Source organism: Papaver somniferum, chromosome 7 (genome assembly GCF_003573695.1).
Source record: "Papaver somniferum cultivar HN1 chromosome 7, ASM357369v1, whole genome shotgun sequence".
Lineage (NCBI taxonomy): Eukaryota > Viridiplantae > Streptophyta > Magnoliopsida > Ranunculales > Papaveraceae > Papaver > Papaver somniferum.
Genome location: NC_039364.1, coordinates 85,102,578 through 85,121,966, shown reverse-complemented (window position 1 = coordinate 85,121,966; position 19,389 = coordinate 85,102,578). Strand labels below are relative to the sequence as shown.

Sequence of the window (19,389 nt, the reverse complement as noted above, 5' to 3'; positions counted from 1 at the left end):
TGCAAATGTATCTGCACAGGTATATCTCTAATAACTCAAAACAGTATCTGGGAAGTAGGGGATGGTATTAATATAAACATATGGGAAGACAACTGGATACTAGGCTTAAAAACAAACCTTCTCTATCTTAAATACACATCTAATGTTTCCTTGTCTCTAGTTGCTGATCTAATAGACATATCCACAAACAACTGGAACAAAGACTTGATTTTCTCCTGTTTCCCTGATAATATAGCTGATTTTTTTTGTAAGATGAATCTCTTTCAATGTACAATAAATTTTGTGAAAAGAATTTAAATTCTTCCAACCTAAATCTAGATGACAATGTCTGGAAATCGATTTGGAACTTAGGAGTTTCACCTAGAATCAAACTCTTTCTTTGGAAATGTTTACATAATTCTTTGTCAACTAACTCTAAATTATCAGGCATAATGAAAGACATCAACCCTAATTGTAACTTCTGTAGGGAGAAGGAAGAGACAATTGAGCACCTACTGCTTCATTGTCCTTTCGCAAAAGAAGTTTGGGAGTTAGCACCAAATCCTGTTTACATAAAATTGAATGATCCTATGAAAATAATAGATATCTGTAAAGATTGGTTATAATCCTCAAATTCTATGATTTCTTTCGAAATAATGGCTACAAAAATGTGGTTCATACGGAAAACAAGATGTAATAAAACTTTTCAAGAGAAGAATCAAACACCCCAACAACTAGCTAAAGAAATTCAAAGGCACTTAGATTTCTGGAAAAAAAAGGAGAACCCTTTAAGTAGGTTGAAGAAAAATAAGAACAAAAACAATAATACCCCATGGGCTCCTCCTATTAAAGATACAAAAAAAGATAAATGTTATTGCTTCGTGGATTTCAGAAAACTTTCCTTTTAGTTTTGCTTTAATTTTGAGAGGTGATGCAGGAATTTTCGAAGGAGGAAGAATAGGACCCTCAGACTGCTCAGATCCACAAGAGGCGGAATTTGTAGGACTTCTACAAGCAGCTACCTGGGCAGAGGAGAAGCAACTAGCAAATTTCAACATTGAAAGTGACAGTGAAGCTCTACTCAAAAGTTTGAATGGTTACACTACTGACATCTCTTGGATCAGCAAAGCTATTTGGAGGAAGCAGTTAAAAAAACTTATAATTGTACCAACTTATTTTTTAGGTTTTTATTTTGTTCGTAGAACAAGAAATGTTGTAGCAGATATCCTAGCGAAGGGAACAAGACATTTTCATAACATTATTGATTGAGATGAGACTCCCCCTTCTTGTATTGAATTTAAATTTCAACTAGATAAATCAAATATCGGAAATTTAAACATCCCGATATTGGATGGCTCTGCAGATATAATCTTGGCCTCGGCCTCGACTAAGTTTTATGAGATAGATTGAGCTGCTAGATTAGCAGAAAAGTGTTGCAGTTCAAAAAGAAAGTGTGGTCTATTTGTTACCACTAGTTCTCTCTCCTAATATGTGCTCGCAGTTGAACTAGAAGCGAGATTGAAGCGCTGAATGGTTCAGCGCTAAAAAAGCTACCTTTTCGCCGAATGGTTCAGCGTCGGGCAATTTATTTTTTGATTTTGACGGCTGAGATTTAAAACGTTGAACCAAACAACGTTGGGCTGACATGGACTGCTAATCTAACTGCTAGATTAGCACTCCCATAGGACTTAGAAGGTAGTCGTAGTTGACATGGACCGCTAATCTAGCGGCTAGATTAGCAACCATATAGGACTAGGCCTGGAAAAGAAAAAAGAAGTCCATCGGTCGAAATTGTTTTTTGGAAGGCAACTGTCAGAAACAAACAGGCAAAATTTGCTGCACGAGAAATTTCGCTGCGCCTACTATTGTCTCTGATTCATTCAACAACCCGTCAACATTTCTCTTCTCTCTCTACATTCTACATGCAAAAGCAAAACCCTAGGCAGGGTTCATAAAAAACAACCACAATCTGCAATTCACGAGTACACTAGGAAGAGCTTCATCATCTCTTTTGGAACAAATTTTCAATCTGGGTATGTGAAAACTAATTCAACTTGCTTCTCCAATTTTTGATCTTTATGATTGATTTCATTATTTAAGGGAAAAATTCATTCCAATTTGGGTTTTAATTAATTCCTCGAACAAACTTGATTTTTTTATAGCATAGACTCAATATTGAGGTTTAAATTCGGGCATCTGTATGTTAGATAGTTTAAGGAATATGATCATTGTGTTCTTCTATTGTGGAGGTAATTTGGCATGAAAAGTGATGATCGAGTTTTGTGGAATTCCCCTCTTAGAAGTTAGAATATTTGATTAACATTAGAACATTCAATTTGGACTCACCTGCTGGTTTTTGTACATAGTTAGGGCAATTCTGGTATTAGCAACACTGCAGCAACTCTGGGTGTCGACATAAGTTTTGACCTGATTCCAATCGAAAATTTGAATTGGAAGATATTGTAGTGAAATTGGGTGAGTTGTAGTTACGTACATCTTTCTCAGCGGACACTTTTTTGTGACTAGCAGGAATCACTTTTCATCACCACAAAAGGGCCTCCTGCGATGGCCGATTAGGATGGATGAGATGTGCAGTTACTGACTAGCAGGTGTGATGATAGTTTCCTTGCTTTTACTGGCAATTTACATGGAACCCAAATGCTATGATCCATTATTGATTAGTTGAAGATACTTATCTCTTCAGAGGAACTATGGCTAGTAATTACATTCGAAATTGTGTCTTAGCTAATACTGTTTTTAATATTAACTTGCAGTTTAAGGTGTGATTACAGAGGATTTTATATGGGGTTGTCATCCACAATGCCTGTCAGTGAGGGCGTTCGGTTTTGCATTTTTGATTTGAAAAGGGGACAACATGAAGGGCAGGAGCTTGACAAGATTTTATTCTTCTATCCTACTGATTGCCCGTTTACGACACAACTTTCTGTTATAGGGCTCAGCGAAGGACTTATTACATTTACAAGGTAAGCAAAGTTACATTTCCGTTCTAATTACATATTGTATGCAACTATTGATAAGAACAAGAGTGTCTTGCAGCGTCCTTTCGTTTACTTTCTGGAAAACGTGTGCTCCCCCTTAAACTATTTTTTATAGATGTACCAACAACTTAGATAATCTCGATATGTTATTGGTCTTGATACTCGCATACCTTCATGGTGAGTCAAGAAAAAAAAAGACAATTTGAGGCAGTTCTGCATTACAATTCCTTTACAGATGTTACACTCAATGAACAAAATTAGAGTATCTTTTGGGCATACTATAATTGCGGTCCTTACTAATCTTAATTATTATGCACTGGGTTGTTGAATGAGATTCAGATGAGGGTTACAGATTGGTTTGAAAGCTATATACAAACTAACTCGGACACTTCGCAATTCTGGATCTGCCACATCAGCACATTTAACACAGTCACAGGGGCACTCTTGTCCTGTCTGACACTTCTGAAAATTTCAGTCTCAGTGGTAAAATTCATCGAAGCTGCTACATACCCCCCACAATCATCCCCCATGACGACGTGGCACCCAATCTAAGGCCTTCATCTGGAAACGGTGAACCCTTTAAGGCCCCATGGTGGGTCTTGGCTAAAGACTCGTCGTGGGGAAAACTTTTGTGCGGTATCTAGCATTTTCGAAGTTTTTAGTGGATATTAGGTACTTGCTCACTATCATTTGCACGTATTTTTTCTTCTGAAACAATTGTCTTGTGTGTAACCTATCGAGTATTATTCCTACAGGTATAAGTATGACCAAAAATATATTCGCGTTGTACCAAATAAAAATTTACACTTCTTTTTAACATCTTGTTTGACGCTCTATACTGGTGTCCTACATGGAAACACGTGGAAATATTACAGTATCAGCATTACATAATTTGAAAGGATAACCTCAACAAACTGCTTGACAGTCCATGCATATATCTTGCATGATGCTAGTAGCATGGTAGTTGGCGTTTAGACATTAGGTACACAATCCAGTGATACATTCTAGGCAAGTCTTTGTCTTTGTCTTTCCCTTTTCTTTTTGATTAGTTTGGAACTGAAAGGTTGCAACTCTTATGATTATAGAGAATATTATGGCGCAGCAATAGTGTTGATTCGCACAGAATGTAGATAACGAAAAGTTCTCATCATAATCTCAACTGAAAATGGAAATATGATAATAATAAAAACTGCCTACAAAGAATTTCATAAACCTATTTATATTAGAATTTCCTGTCTAAGAATTCAAATAAAGATACTTTAAATTCTAGCACTTAATCTATAAGAAAGTCCCATACGTATTAGCGGTCAAATAACTCAAATTTGAAAAAAAAGCATTTTAACTAATTATGCTTCTGCATCAGAATTTTTGTTTGTGGTATACTGTTTCGTTCTGTTAGTAATTATTTTCTGCTTCGATTATCGGTTTTGCCATTATTTTCAAGTTATACCAATACTGTTAATCATTACATTGATAAAATAATCATCTTTATTCCTTTTCCCGTTTCCTCCCTTTTTGTAGAATTTTTTCCCCAGAAGCTGCTTGTGAGGTCATAGAAGCAGAGAGGCATTCCCATGTTTTCCACGAAGCAGAGGCAGATATCTGGATGGTGATGGTACGTGCTTATTTGTTGTAGTTTTCCTAGTAATTTTGTAGTAATCACTGAGGTCTGTAATGCGTGTTGCTGCATGTAAGTGCTACTGCATTTAAAGAGTTGTCTAACTGGTATGTGAGAGTCGGGAATTATGTCGCTCATGATTTTAGGATAGTATTTTTATCTTTCTGTTGTATTCATTCATTCTTTAGATTATCATCTTTAAACTTGTAAAAAGATTCAAAAACTGAAGGGTACAGTTGCTTATCCTAGCAGCTGAACTAGGTAATATATAGTATCATATAAAGTGTGCCTTACAATGGGTTAACTTCTAAGTAAGGAGGAGTGCATTCATTAGGAGGCTTCTAGGTGGGTACTAACAGTACCTGATTGTGCATATCTCACTCTAAGTCTTGCTAGCCACTTATATGTTATTTGACGTTTCACAGCTTAAGCAATTTTTAAGTAAGGAATTGACGGTCCTAGGCCATTGTCAGAGTCAAGTTAATGACTAGTCTGGACTGAAGCTAATGTGCAAACACTGGACGAGGCATCGAAAGCTCTTTTTGACGACACACCAAAAAAAAAAATCCAGAACTTATTAGCTCTTGTTAATAATGAAATTCTGACGGTTTTAACAGATGATACACTTTAAGTGGGTAGTAGTGAAAATAAGGAGGTGAAAGAAATTCAACTGATTGATGCACTTGAAGAGTTGGTAACAGATGCTTTACTTAAATTGCAGGTAGTAGAAAAAAATAAGGAGGCAGAAGCGATTTGGCGGATTGATGCATTGCAAAGAGTTCTTAAGGAAGTACATTCTCTTTTCGTGATGTTTCATGGATCTGTTAGATCATTACTTGAAAAAGAACCTAGTGGTGGGCTTGTCCGTAGTCATCTATATTTTTTTATTACGGATTATTTAACAGGTAAGATGTCAATCCATTATTTAAGTACATTCCAGCTGCAGTGACCCTTAAGAAGTTCGTCTACTCATCATTCTCTTCTCTAGTTGATCTGTAGTTAGGGTTGTTAACAAATGTAAAAACATTCGCTGGGTTGTAGTTTTAGACTAAGCCACTGCTGAAGTTTGTGAGACTCCAATGTTATTGTTAAAATATTTTTTCTCTCAAGCAGATTTTCTTTCTGGGAAGAAACTCCAACTACCATTCTTCCGTGATTGTTTAAAGGAGCGTGGAACTGTTCAGATGCTGACTGTAGGAAGGGATGCTGCCATTGACGTTGAGGTCAGCTTCATCCATGGTTCAGCTGTTTTACAGCATACACCATTGCAGTGTCTTAAAATTTTATGACTTCTGGTTTGCGGCCTTGAGTAGCCTCCTATCTTGAACTGGATTTATGTGTTCAGTTTCAATTTTAACTTCCATTAGTTTGTTTCCTGCTACATTAGTTTGTTATGAAAAGTTCGTATACCTAATGCAATGTTCGTTCTTTAGATAAGACCAGCTGCATTTCATATTCGACTGTAAGCAAATAAATAGATATTGAAAAATACGGTGAAAATCTGGTTTTGGCATAAGGGACCGTTTTCCATTCATTGTAGCCAACATAATCTATTTGTCTATCAATAGAGTTTTCAATAACTCTTTTGGTTTCTCAATTTATATCCTTTTCTTTGTTAATGTATGATTTAATGTACGTTTTTCAAATGCAAAGAAGGCTTGAATGTTATGCATTTGGGCACAATTGTAGAAGTCTAACAAGACGTTGATATCCTTATTTATTAATGCGCTATGTTCTTTAGGCAGAAGTAACAGTCTGGAGGCACAAATTTAAGTTTCTACCTAAAATAAGAATTAACTGTTCTATGTACTAAACTACTACATGTTCTTGCAGTCACTAGTTAAAGTGCTGGAATCTTCATGTCCAGGGAGCAGCTCATGCAATTCACTTATAATGTTTCAGGACTTACTAGTGTCCACAACTCTCTCTCCTGTACGGTTGGATCTAGCCCTAAATGCCTATTCATCTTGATGTGTCTCTTCTTATTCAATGCCTTTCTATTCATCTGAATTAAGTAGGTAAAATAAGCTGCATCTGAGAAGCATGATATAAAGAGAGATACATCAAGAGTTATTTACATGCCTTTATATCTATAATATATTAATATCTGTATATAAGGTTTTCCAGGGGTGCTTATCATTATGTTCCTAATTTATTGCAGGATGACACACTAAATCTATTTACATATGCTGTTCTGAGGTTGACCCCACGCGTTTTAAATGCTGGAACAAATTCTTGGTCTTATCTGCGCAAGTCAAACGATGCTTCACATGTTACAGGATCTATTTTAGGAAATTTCAACTATCCTGTGGAAGATATTTATGGCTCCCGTGATATTTCCCCTGTGGGAAATGGTCAGAGATACCACGTTCCAAGGCCATTACAAAGGGGCAAATGGTCTAAAGGGAAGGATGGCTTCCTAGTGGCCGACATTTGGGGTACAGAAATGGGTCAAGTGAGTCCTGCCACTGCAAACGTGTGGCTGCAGCAGATGGAAGAGAGGATGTACCTTTGTATCTATCAGCATAAGAATCTTACGGTAATCCTACTAATTCCATATAGCTCTATGATGAATGGAGACCAAGGGTTATCGATTGTAAGGCAGCAAATTCTTGAAAATGTGAGTATCTTATCCCTATCTTGAATTACTGCTCAAGTATTTTTTTTTTGGACCTCCTTTTGTAGAAAGGTTAAGACCGATTAAACAGTGTAAAGCAAATAATGCTGCAAATTATAACATAAATTAAGATCTTGGTGCGGAGTCCCATCTGTAGAAGAAGTCAGCTACATCATATTCCTCGAACAAGTCCAAGGATGACTCCTGGAAAACACAATCATTGTTGTGGTTTTTTTGGCTATTAGATTCCTTCTGATTCAGTAATTAAACCATTGCCATAAAACTTTTTACACAGTGGCTTTTTTATTTATATCATTTCAGTGTTGTCTTTGCACTGCATTTATCAGGTTTGGGTTTGTGGTGGATAGTATGATTATTCTTTTCTGATATAGGTGTTTTTTTTCTTTTTGAAGTCTTCTATTTTTCTGGCGTAAATATTAGCCTGTTGCATCCAAGAGATTTCCTTTTAGGTATGTCATTTTCGTTACTTGTTAAATCTCACAGGCAGCAGTGAAGATTATTAAAGTCGAAGAGAAATTGACAAGGGGATGGGGTGGTGAAAATGCGTATCATGTTGCTGGGTATCGCTACCTATTGTTTGACCGTGACAGAAACATATCAAGGGCTTCTCCACCAGTAAAAGTTATAACCTTAATGAAGGTAGGATTTGTAAATCTCAAACTTTAAACATTATTTGTTTGCAGTTGATAAAAAAAAAAGTAAAAAACTATGTACTGTGCCGTTTAAACTTGGAAGTCATGACTAATCATATGTTTCAGCTTTTAGGCGTCAGTGACAAGTTTTACTCATTTCCTGAGTATTTCTTCATGTGGTTTTTCTTCGTTCTTTGGATGAATTATACATCATCTTACAACCATGTTTGAGGCAACCCTTAAAGAATTTAAACTAGAAATGATGTATGTTGTTAAAAGTGTTCACTCGCTTGGTGAGAAAGGATTTTTAGCTGTGGGGTTTTGCTTTTGAAAGGAAACTCTTCTTTGTGAATTCGTAACCGTCTTAGTCTGGCTTGAAACTTTCATATGTCTTTCCTCTTATCTTGTTTATTGAAAGCATTTGCTTGCATATTTCATAAACCTAGTAATCTTTGTTTTTGATTGATTTTTTATGAATTCTAGATTCGTAGTGATTGGAAGGGACGCTCATTCTCTTTGGGTTACATGTTTCCATGTTAAGGAATAGTGAAACTGTCCAACTGACTATCTTGTGATGGTTGTATATTTTCTGACAAAATTTTGTCAATTATTGTGGCACTTTGTTTCAGGACTCTTTACTTGCCCTCAGTAAGCTTAGAGAGGAAGTTGACCTAGAAAAACATAGAGCAAAACAAGATGCACCAGGTCGCGAGAATGATTTGGAAATTTGCATAAGAGCAAAAAATAATGCATGGGTTATTGCACGGGTTACAAGAGGGAAGGAGTTATACATGGTCTTAGAGAAAGCCAATGAAACACTTCTTTACGCTACAGATGCTGTTGACAAGTTCAGCAACAGGTAGCAAGGCTTAAGCTTTCGTCACTCTTTAAAACTTCTTACCTATTATGATTGTTTTATTCACATTTTTAAGGTGCACAATGACCGAAAATACATTAAATATACGTTACTATGATTGTTTACCGTAGCGAGTATATGTTTGTCCATGAAGAAACTTCAAATAAATAGCCGTACAATTTTATATAAAAAACTTGATACTAGACGGGAATTATCACACATCCACCCCTCTCTAATTTGGTACTATGGAAGATGTTGCAAAAGTGAAGCAGTTCATACTGGTTAATGTTAGATATCCAGGTATCAAATTTGGTAGTTATTGAAGTAGTGATTCTGCAGATGGTTAGTTTATATCCACAGTGTACGAAATAAGAATTATTAACTTTTGTAGTTAAACATTTCTCAAGTAATTTGAAAGGAGCCTGCCTTAAGGTTTCAAATAATATGACTTTTCGACTGTGCAGGTACTGTGATGGAGCCCTATCTCTGGACTGAGGCATGCCTAAAAGTTCTAAGAAATGCACGGAAAGAGGGCAAACCTATTGATTTGAGTTGCGTGTGTGAGCAGAGAACACATGATTCTTGATTTACATGCTTTGTAAGCCCTTGATTCCTTACACTTGCTTATGAAGTCGAAATATTTTAGCTGTAAAGAAGCTTTCTTGTGTTCTGCTGTGGATTAGTAAAGTAGAGAGAAAGAAAAGTTAGTGCAGGTAGAATCAAAATTGATATAATTGATAAGTCAAACATTTATGTCTTTTAAAAGAAACGACGAGGGGAAGAAGTAAGATCGTGAAGGTAGACATTCACTGTTGTGCACTCTACTGCATACCATATACCTACCAGATGAAGGCCACAAAGGCTAATTTCTCTGTAGACATGTAAGGCCTAGTTGGAATGATATCAGGAGACGACTTTCTGTGGAGATCTCAAACCCTCCTGCTGATCGTCGTACTAGGAAATTGGCTCATTCTTAATGCTTGTAAGCGTATCTTGTATCTGCAATTATGTTGTATTTGAATCAATTGATTGACAAAGAGTAAAAATTGAAGGTTAAACTGTGTATCAGTGAGGATAATCTGCACCATATCTTAAAAACTGTCAGCTTTTGATCCATTTCAAGTGTGTTTCATGGTCTCGGATAACTCTTACGTTTTAAATTTTGAAGCACTGTGATGTAGACGAGCACACCATAAGCCTATTTGGAGGCAAATGATCCAACTGTTGTGGAACAGCCTAATGGGTGTTTATTTGGATGGGAAACGACCCAATGATCAAGACGCAGGATCTTTAACCAAACTCCTTTATCTAGGGTTCATTGTTGCCATTTTAAGAAAGTATCCTTTTGTTTATAATTTGCTTATTAGGAGTCCGTTTGGATCGTTGTTTGCGGCGTGGAGTTCCTTTTTAAAAGTGCTTTATTTAGGGAAAAGAACCATGAGATTCAAAATGACAATTCAAATTGAGCGCGCTCGCCCGATCTTCCAAAACTCATCCCAAAGCTGCTGGTTGAAATTTAGGCCTCAAAGGTACCCGAACAACCAAACCAAGCACTATTACATCGGTTTCCTGAATTACCATTTTATGCAAAATTATGCATGTGATTATCATTTTATACATTCACGAGGATCAAAACCACAATCTGGTCCACGAATGATAACAAATTTCTTCAAAATTTTCAACGCCCAATCAAAATCTTTGCTCAAATCCATTTGTGTCTTGTTAAAATACCTCATTTGAATGATCTACTTCGTCAATTTATTTTATTTTATATTTATGAAAACAAAAATATTTTATTAACTAGAAATGACAGAAATGAATGGTTTTCCAAACACTATTAAAATGAGATTTTTTTGGCTAACTTAGCTAAAGTATCATCGGCCATACTAAAAGGTTGGTTAACATATGTACATATACTCATATACGATTAACAAAAGAAGAAAATCCGTCTTTATAGTTTTCATTCACAACATTGACCAAAGAAAAATTGTTAGAAACAAATAGGATTATGTTCATTTGCAGTTCTTGTGCATATTTATTTGTTGCTAACAATGTCTTCGTTATGCCTCTATTATTGAAGTTGTTCATACACCTTCTAAATAATACCTATGAGTGTAGTGATCTCGTAGATTGTGAAATTTGCTTCGAGACAAATTCCATACTTTAGGTCTTCAAAGGGGGAAAAAAGGCCTTCAAACAAATGCGATTTGTGCAAACATTTATATTATTTTGTGAACTCGGAAGACCAAAAAAAGTATGCCATATCCAAGAATCATAAGTAGCAGCAACTTCCAAAGTAACATTTGATTTTGAGTAATGAACATCATATTGACCAGCTCAAAAGGTAGGGGATGATTGCTACACCCAATGCATGCAATCAAGACTACCTAGCTTTCTTGGAAAGCCCATATCATCGTTTTTCAGTAGTATTTTTCATATTTGCCGAGATTGGTTTTCGTAAAAACATTGGACCAAAACGATATATTATTATTTCCCAAAACATCGAAAATACTTGTATGCAGTTTCCCATACGAATGTACTCATCGTCAAAATCCGCCGGACATACATAACCTAGAATCATCATGGCCGCAATAACCTTTTGTTCAAGACTATGACCTCTAATATTTTGTGCATCATACTGATAGTTAAATAAAGGTTGTACCTGATAAAGTTGATCAATAATCTTTGTTAGAGCACTGCTCGGTCGAACTCACAAGTTTTTGTATCTCAAGCTTGTTGTCATGTTAGATGCACAAAACTATATATTGATTTCACGTCTACTTAAGTCAAGTCTCGGATTAGGATTAGAGTGTGGTAGTTGAGTATCAGACATCACTGAATAACCCTCGAAGATTGAAGACTGAAGATCAAACAAACACATTTGGAGAACTTCATCAACAAAGAGGTATGTGAAGACTGGACCATTCTATTTACTCACAAGTAGAACCATTCTATCTAATGAGACTATATTGTATGATTTCTAGTAGATAGAAGAAGTTTCTAGTCAAGCTTGTCTTGTCTTGTTAAACATCTAATGAGACTATATCGTATGACTTTTAGTAGATAAAAGAAGTTTCTAGTCAAGCTTGTCTTGTTTTGTTAAACATCTAATGAGACTATATCATATGACTTCTAGTAGATAGAAGAAGTTTTCAGTCAAGCTTGTATTGTTAAACATCCTGAAATATAATTCAAGCAAAAGTAATTCATATACTTGGCAAACTTAGTTAAGAACCAATTTATTGTTCATGAACTATTTTGATTCAAGTTATTTATTTGAAAATTTCCCAAGCAATGATGTTCAATATCTATGGAAATTCGGAAAGTTTCAAATTGATTAAAGATAGTTTTCAGAACTACTGAAATTCTTGACAGATGAAGGTAGATGTACCATCGTTATCTGAGTTCTGGTACGCGTACCCAGTACGCATACCCCTGAGTTATGAGTTCATGTAAATGGGTGAGGTACGCGTACCCAGTACGCATACCTCAAGGGACTGAGTTTTGTGAACTGCCTTAGGGTATGCATTCCCGGTACGCGTATCTTGGCCATATGAACTCACAAACTGGTCCTTATGAATGCATGGATACCTAGTACGAACTAAAGCAGATGCATTCAGACTTTTTCCAAAATATGTTTGACATTGGTATGAATTCCATAAACACCTCTAAGACATCTTTGGTCACTAAGACACCTTGTGTATGTGCATCATGATTCAAGTCTTAAGTGTTGAATGAACACGACTTTGCTTATTAGTTTTCAAGGAATATTCGCCATGAACTATCATTATACACGGTTCCGGTGCCCATACGATAATGTATATTCTTGTATGTAATTTTAAGATAAATCTTTCCAAAGTGGTTTTCTTCAGTGACTGTCTTCAAGTAGTAGACTTTGTAAATAAAGGCAGCGCTAGTATCGAGTGGACATGCATGGATATTTTGGTGGACTGCTGATCTCTTCTCTTAAGTAGAAATAATTTTAAGGTTGTGTATATTAATCGTTCTAAAAACAAACTAACAGACCGGCTTGCACGTCGAGCTAGGAAGTATTGTACTAAAGATGTTTGGGTCTCTTTTTCTTCTTTTTTGGACAATTTGGTGAAGAGAGAACCTCTGTCGAATGTTTGTAATGCTTTTCTAAGTTAATATAGTTAGGGTGTTTTCTTAGCAAAAAAAAAGTATGTAATTTCAAGAAAAACTTCTGACATGCTTACATAAACTCCTAACAAGAGTTTCATATAAATAGAGAGAGTGTTTGCTTGAATCTCAAGTTATCTTAGCTTGAATTCTAAGCAACCCTAGTCTTGAAAGTCTATAAATAGAAAGACTCAAACAACCAGGAAATTCAATCTCAAACACTTTTGTATCCTAGTTATTTGCTAGAGTCGTCCTCTATGAACCTAGGTCTCATCTAAGAAACATAATTAGTTTACGACTTAAAGATTTTACTTAGGGATTCGTGAAACCAGGTCCGACTATCTTTACCGTGATACTTCGTGTATCCTAATCTTGTTCATTTTTTTATCGAGGCTTTAGTAATGTTTTTAAGGAACGAGATAGATATAAATCACAAAGTTCTCTTCATCCATACTTTATGATTCCTCAAGATAGATATATAAAACTCTTATTAATTGATCGGTTTAAGATTGTTCTTGAGAGGTGGTTAATAATCCAGGCTTATCGGCTAACTAAGTGTAAGTGTTCCATATTTGTGAGGTTTGCTAGCTTTGTCTATTGCAAACAAATTTTCAAGCCTTGATCTATAAAGGGAAATTAATTAGAGGCAGATTGGTATCAAAAGTCTTCACTTAGGCTGAAGCAACTCTTAGGGTGTAAATGACGCCAGCTAAGGGAATCAATTGCATAGATCCTTTCGAGGTTCATGGGATATAAGGGGCACGACTGCAGCTGAATTGCTTAGAGGGTGAATTCGGTCTCAACTACATTCCAGTCCGAAGTATGATAGTAGGCTAGTGTATGTAGTGGATTAATACAATTTGATGTTAAAATCTGGACAACGTCCAAAGGGTTTTCTGCAGTTGCAGATTTCCTCGTGTTGATGGTGGTTTTTAGTTCAGGGCTAAAAATATAAAACCATGTATTTAATGCGCCACCATTATGCAAAGAAGATTGATCCATTTAAAAGTAATGAGTGCCCAGGCCTCTTTACTTACATATGTATTGAGCAATTCAGTATATTTATATGAAATTTATCCATAATGGTGCGTGTAGCAACAATCCCAAATATTCTATAAATTTCTGAGTATTTATTCTATGCCATGTTCCCCAGTTGAACTCTTAATACTGATATGATATGGCGACTAATGCTCGCTCCCAGCCGAGTAGCATGAATCTCCCGAAGTGTCAGGATTAAGATGCGTGTGGAAGTACTCAATCACAGGCACGCAAAGTTATGCTGCCCTTTGATATTAAATTAGTGATTTTTTGTATCAGTATGCAAAACTCACTAAAAATTGATTGATTTTGCGGCAACCCGCAAAATTCAGCTCTTTAACCTAATTTTATCAATTTGCAAAAATTAGGTTTTTTGCGCCCTGCGCGATATTTCGAACCCTATTGGTCGAAACTAATCCTAAATACACTAGGAAATTGATCCAACATGGAACTAGGAGGATCAAGATCCTACCAAAATCAGAAAACAAGAAATAATGAGGAACTGCGGCAAGTAAATGCAGCAACAAAGGGAGACGTGGCCACGCCACTTGACCGACCGATCTTCTCCAACAGGCGTCGCCCGTGGCCGATCGACCAATCAGATCGCTTTAAATGCGCCACAAGAACTTTTAAATAAAGTTGGAAGTTGGTTGGTCGACACACCTAATTCTTTAAGGAATTTAATATAGGCTGCCCATGTTAGTCTTAAAACGATCACGACCGCACGTTTTGGCTAGTCGATTTATCAAACCTAGTCGCCTCCTAATATGGTCGGACAAGCGCCATCGTGTACACCGGCGATCCTACTAACGCCTAGGCCGATCGGCATTTCTCCGACTCGTAAGCGGATCCACTAAACGTTCACCAAAACAGTTGTCCACACGAGTTACAAAACCCTAACTTCTATTAAGCGGCATTACATTACTGCCGCAAAACGATCTTGGCCGCCCAACTTCGCCAGCCGAATTGACCGGCCTAGGTTTAATCTCAATTAACGGGCAAGGTGCGGATACGTTCACCCGCGGCCCAACTATTGTGTTGGTCGGTCGAACAACTCCCAGCGCGCGGCTAACACCAAAAACCGTTAGCCAAAAATAGGTTGGCCGCACGGCTTTTTTTGAAACCTAAATAAATCAACGACAAACATTAACTGCCGCAAATCATCTCGACCACCAAACTTCGCCAGACGAATCGGCTGGCCAAACTCCTATTTTAAGCGTTCAACAAAATTTCGCCGTGACCATTGGCCGCTCCCCTTCCATAAGGAACAATTGGCCGCGCTGCGGCCTACCCATGTGTCGCCTAAAAGGTTGCCCGAGGATGGCTGGCCGCGCTTCTTATAAAAGTCTTAAATAAATTAGCGTCGACCAATAACTGCCGCATATCATCTCAGCCATCCAATTTGGATAGCCTATTTAACCGGTCTAGATTTAACTTGGACCGACCAATAGGATGTCAAAATGGCTACCATCCATCACTCTCCTATAGGGATTGACGGGCCTACCTTTGGCATGCATAAATAGCTTCCAACAGTTCCCTGAAAGTGGCCGGTCACGCTCCTTTTAAGACGCTAGGTTCCGCGACCAACCAAGAAAGGTTCTATACAATGATGCTTCACATGCATCGATTATTTTGAGGTGCTTACTTAAAAGCGATGCTTTACATGCATCGAGTACATACGATATTTAATGAGTATCGGTTTCACAAATAACTCAGTTATTTAACATAATAGCGCCATATGCTATTCTTTGCGGCAAGTCTCATTACTTGGCTCGCCACATATGACCATCCGCCACCTAGCTTGCGCGTGATTGGTCAGAATAACTAGGTCCTACAAATAAGACCCATTCAGCAGTCTGCTGCATATTTCCACGAAAATACTCGAGACATCAAACATGTCACAAATTGGGGGATGTTCATCAGGGTATTGGTCTGGCGGTTTACAAAGTGCGGCGTGCAACATGCCCATTATGAGAAAGTGTCAGGAAAGCGGGCAGTTTGTGGCAGCAGAGAAGTAGTGGATGCAAACCGACCTGTCTCCCCTTGTACTAGAGACGTGGTTTTCAACAATCCCACTTTTCCATCACTCCACTATTTCTACTTCCTATGAGATCAGGGTGCGTTCAACTATGACTGGTATAAATAGGTTTCAACCTATTTCAACCAACGACAGAGTTTTGGTTATTAACACAGTATCCAGAAAAACACTAAGAACTGATAGCTTACATTCCGCAAGCCAGTTCCATATTCTGATATAAGTCATAAAACAACCACACCTTCAGAGTTAACCATTTTGATCTCAACATATTCTTCGCTTCCCTCCCTAAGATCAACCATTCTCCTTCATTTTGTGACTGAAGCAAGACTGGAACGAACATTTCTTGGTTTAGGCCAGGATTGTACAGATTGATCTCTCGAATCTAAAGTACTCCCGTGCAGTGTATTTGTTTAGGGTTTGAATTCGTTTCTCATCAACACACCCAAATTTACCAAAACCAGTAGAATCAGTTTTTACCCCAAAACAACTGGCGAGCGGTGGGAGATTGATCTCTCGGTTCCAAAGTTAATTTATCGATTTTCATTTCAATCTTCCCAATTTCAAGATGGTGGATCTTAGGTCTGGATCAGCAACAAATCCCGATGTTATTGGCGTTGATAACACCCTTGGTGTCAACATTCCTGCTGGTGATACCAATGTACCGCCTACCAGCACGATCAACGCATTTCGTGGCAATACATCCTCTAACACCAACACCAGCGGTGCAAGAAACATTCCCTTCGGCGTGACATCTCCTATCACCAGAGCCAGAGCCGCTGCCGCCATGGCCAATGTTTCTTCGAGTGTAACATCCCCAACCATTACCAGAGCTCCTGCCGCTCCTCCATCGGGACGAGAGGCTGGAGGAGCCAGAGGAGGCCAACCTCCTATTATCATTGTTGATTTGATGGAAAGACAAGAAGTTCTCGCTAACGGAATGAGGTACTTACTTTCCTCAAGACACTAACGGAATGGATACCACAAGAACCATGCCAACCCCAAATGGAGCCAATAAGGAGTACTTTTAATACTCCCGGCGCAAGCACCTCAGCAGGGCGCGCCTTCGTAGAGGAAGAGGCTCGTTTTTCTCCTGAACGTTCATTGGAAATAAATCAGCCATCCATTTTCATCACACGTGAGGATCTGGAACGACTTATCCAAAATTGAAGCAAAGAAAACTCGGTGGACATGCATCAGCATCAACCTCCCGATGTGCAAAGGGTTCATCTCCCGAGAGGATACTCTTCTCCTCAATTTTCCCTTTATGATGGTACTGTCAACGCTCGTGACACATCTCTCGTTTTATGGAATCTTTGAGAGAGAACGAATACAATCATGTCCTTCGCCTGAAAGAATTTTCAAAGTCACTTACCGGAAGAGCGTACACCTGGTACAACAACATCGCACCAAACAACATATCCAACTGGTGTGGGATGGTAACCGCTTTCTACAAGAAATATTTCTTCGTGTCTGAGTAAATCACCTTTTAAGACTTGGGAAGAATGTTTCAACAAAACAATGAGCATCCAAATAATTATGTCAAGAGATTCAGGATTCATGCACTGGATTGTCATGATCCAAATGTGACTGAACAACAGTGGGTGGAGTCGCGCATTAATAGCATGATACTCGTCTATCGCTCTTTACTGGAAAACTTGCGCTTCCATAAATTCTCTGAACTTCATGAAGCTGCTAAGCGGTCGGCCACAACAGCACCAGCCTTGCTGGAAAGAACCAGTCCCGCCAGGAATGGAGATGCACGTGAGACTCGAGGGAATAGACGTCTCATCAACAAACAATACAACACTCAACCCTATGTAAGTGTGGTGAGTGAAGGAGGAAAGAGAAAATCCCCAGCGACAGAATAACAACCCAAACGTGCGGCACCAGCACAACAAACAGCTCAAACCCGCAAAGATGCGACTAAGATGCCTGCACAGCAAAAAGAAGCCGAAGAGGCTGCTCTAACCTTCCCTTTTCCAATTGAAGAGGTAACTGAACTCCTAGAAGCATGGATTCAAGATGACGCCATCAAGCTACCGCCTCTCAGACGTCCACCAACCGAGGAAGAAATGGCAAATCCTAAATATTGTCGTTATCATAGGTTCGTCAATCACCCAACCAGTGACTGCAATACATTGAAGCAAATTTTAAAGGAGAAGGTAGATACAAGAGAACTTCAATTAAGCACCGAAGGAGTTCACAGAGACCCTCTTCCCGTTAGGAGCTGCATGATTTCTGGGGACTCCGTCCACAAAACCTTACAGTCTATAATGGAGCATTTATGTGAAATTATGTACTTCTCCAAGGCGCAACGTCAAGACATATTTGCATCCCTCAACCGTGTTGTATCAGGAAAAAGGATGTTTCCATCCAAGGAAGCCGTTCCCAAACCCAAACCTCTCCTGGAAAGAACGACTGATAGATGCAACTAGGGACTCCTAACCACTGCTCACTTGAAGGATGTCGAGTTTGACAGCACACTGATTGACGCGGCCTCGGACTTCAACATTGTAACCGTCAAGACTCTGAGAGCCGCAGGAATTTCAAAGAAGGAAGTTGTGCACTTCCCAACTGTGATCAAAAACCCAGAAGGAGAATCAAAAAATGTTTACGGGTACATTAATCTCGAAATCAAGGTGGGAGATGCTCTAACGCATGCCAAATTTCATATTGTTAAGGAATGCCCAAATTATAATATGGTTCTGAGGCACTCATGGGTGCATAGCAACAAAGCAAAGCTAGGAGTATGTCCTTTGCCAGTGTCTAAACCTGAAAGGATTTCCAACAAGCCATCCAACCCTGAAGATTATTTGTTTCCATATCAACAACTTGCCAATGTGACCCAATTACCTGGAGAGAGCCCGGCGAAATTTGTTTGCAGATTCCGAACACAAGTAAGTCTCATTGAACAACCCTTTTTGCAACCAGTCACTCCTACCTTCGTCAAAGCCTGGGGACTCGAGCCAGTTATCAACCCAGTTGTCACTAGGAGGTGTGAATGGGATGCTGGTCCTTTCAAATATTTTATCAAATGTTTAGAAGTTGTCTCGCTCAAAGATGATGAGTCTAAGAGCCAAGTTACTGAGCAACGCCCGAACCCATTCCAAGTTGGAGATATGATTGTAAGGATTGCTGCTCAACCTCCACCCGATTCCGCAGAAGGAAAAGATGAGCCGTACCTAGTGGAAGAAGTTATCTTAAGAGGTTACTGCAAGCTCATCAATACCCACAAACTAGAAGGCTGGTAATGCACTCACTATGGCTCAAGCCTTTCAATGCCTAAGATGTCGTGCCACCCTTTTCCTCCAGCATTCTCTTTAGCATTTCCTTTAGCAATTTACCTTTTGATGCAATATTTGTAATTCCTCCAAAATGATTGCACTGCTTGCGTTCACAATTAGGGTTTCGATTTGTCAGTTAATCAAGTATCATTTCCCTTTTGTAAATC

The 19,389-nt window shown here is 38.3% G+C and overlaps 1 protein-coding gene across 3 annotated transcripts; it reads left to right on the top strand.

Moving 5' to 3' along the window:
• Positions 1-1,777: 1,777 nt before the first annotated feature.
• On the top strand, positions 1,778-9,835 carry LOC113297797 (vacuolar fusion protein CCZ1 homolog B-like). Of its 3 annotated transcripts, none has more exons than XM_026546372.1 (11): positions 1,778-2,012; positions 2,509-2,588; positions 2,754-2,963; positions 4,500-4,593; positions 5,318-5,501; positions 5,710-5,819; positions 6,430-6,528; positions 6,758-7,216; positions 7,718-7,873; positions 8,496-8,725; positions 9,187-9,835. In XM_026546372.1, exons 3-11 carry the CDS (start codon positions 2,782-2,784, stop codon positions 9,215-9,217), a joined length of 1,545 nt encoding a protein of 514 aa, XP_026402157.1. In that variant the 5' UTR covers positions 1,778-2,012; positions 2,509-2,588; positions 2,754-2,781; the 3' UTR covers positions 9,218-9,835. The 3 variants fall into 3 exon arrangements, with proteins under 3 accessions (XP_026402157.1, XP_026402158.1, XP_026402159.1); XM_026546373.1 differs by having other exon boundaries at positions 2,506-2,588; XM_026546374.1 differs by lacking the exon at positions 2,509-2,588.
• Positions 9,836-19,389: the final 9,554 nt, after the last annotated feature.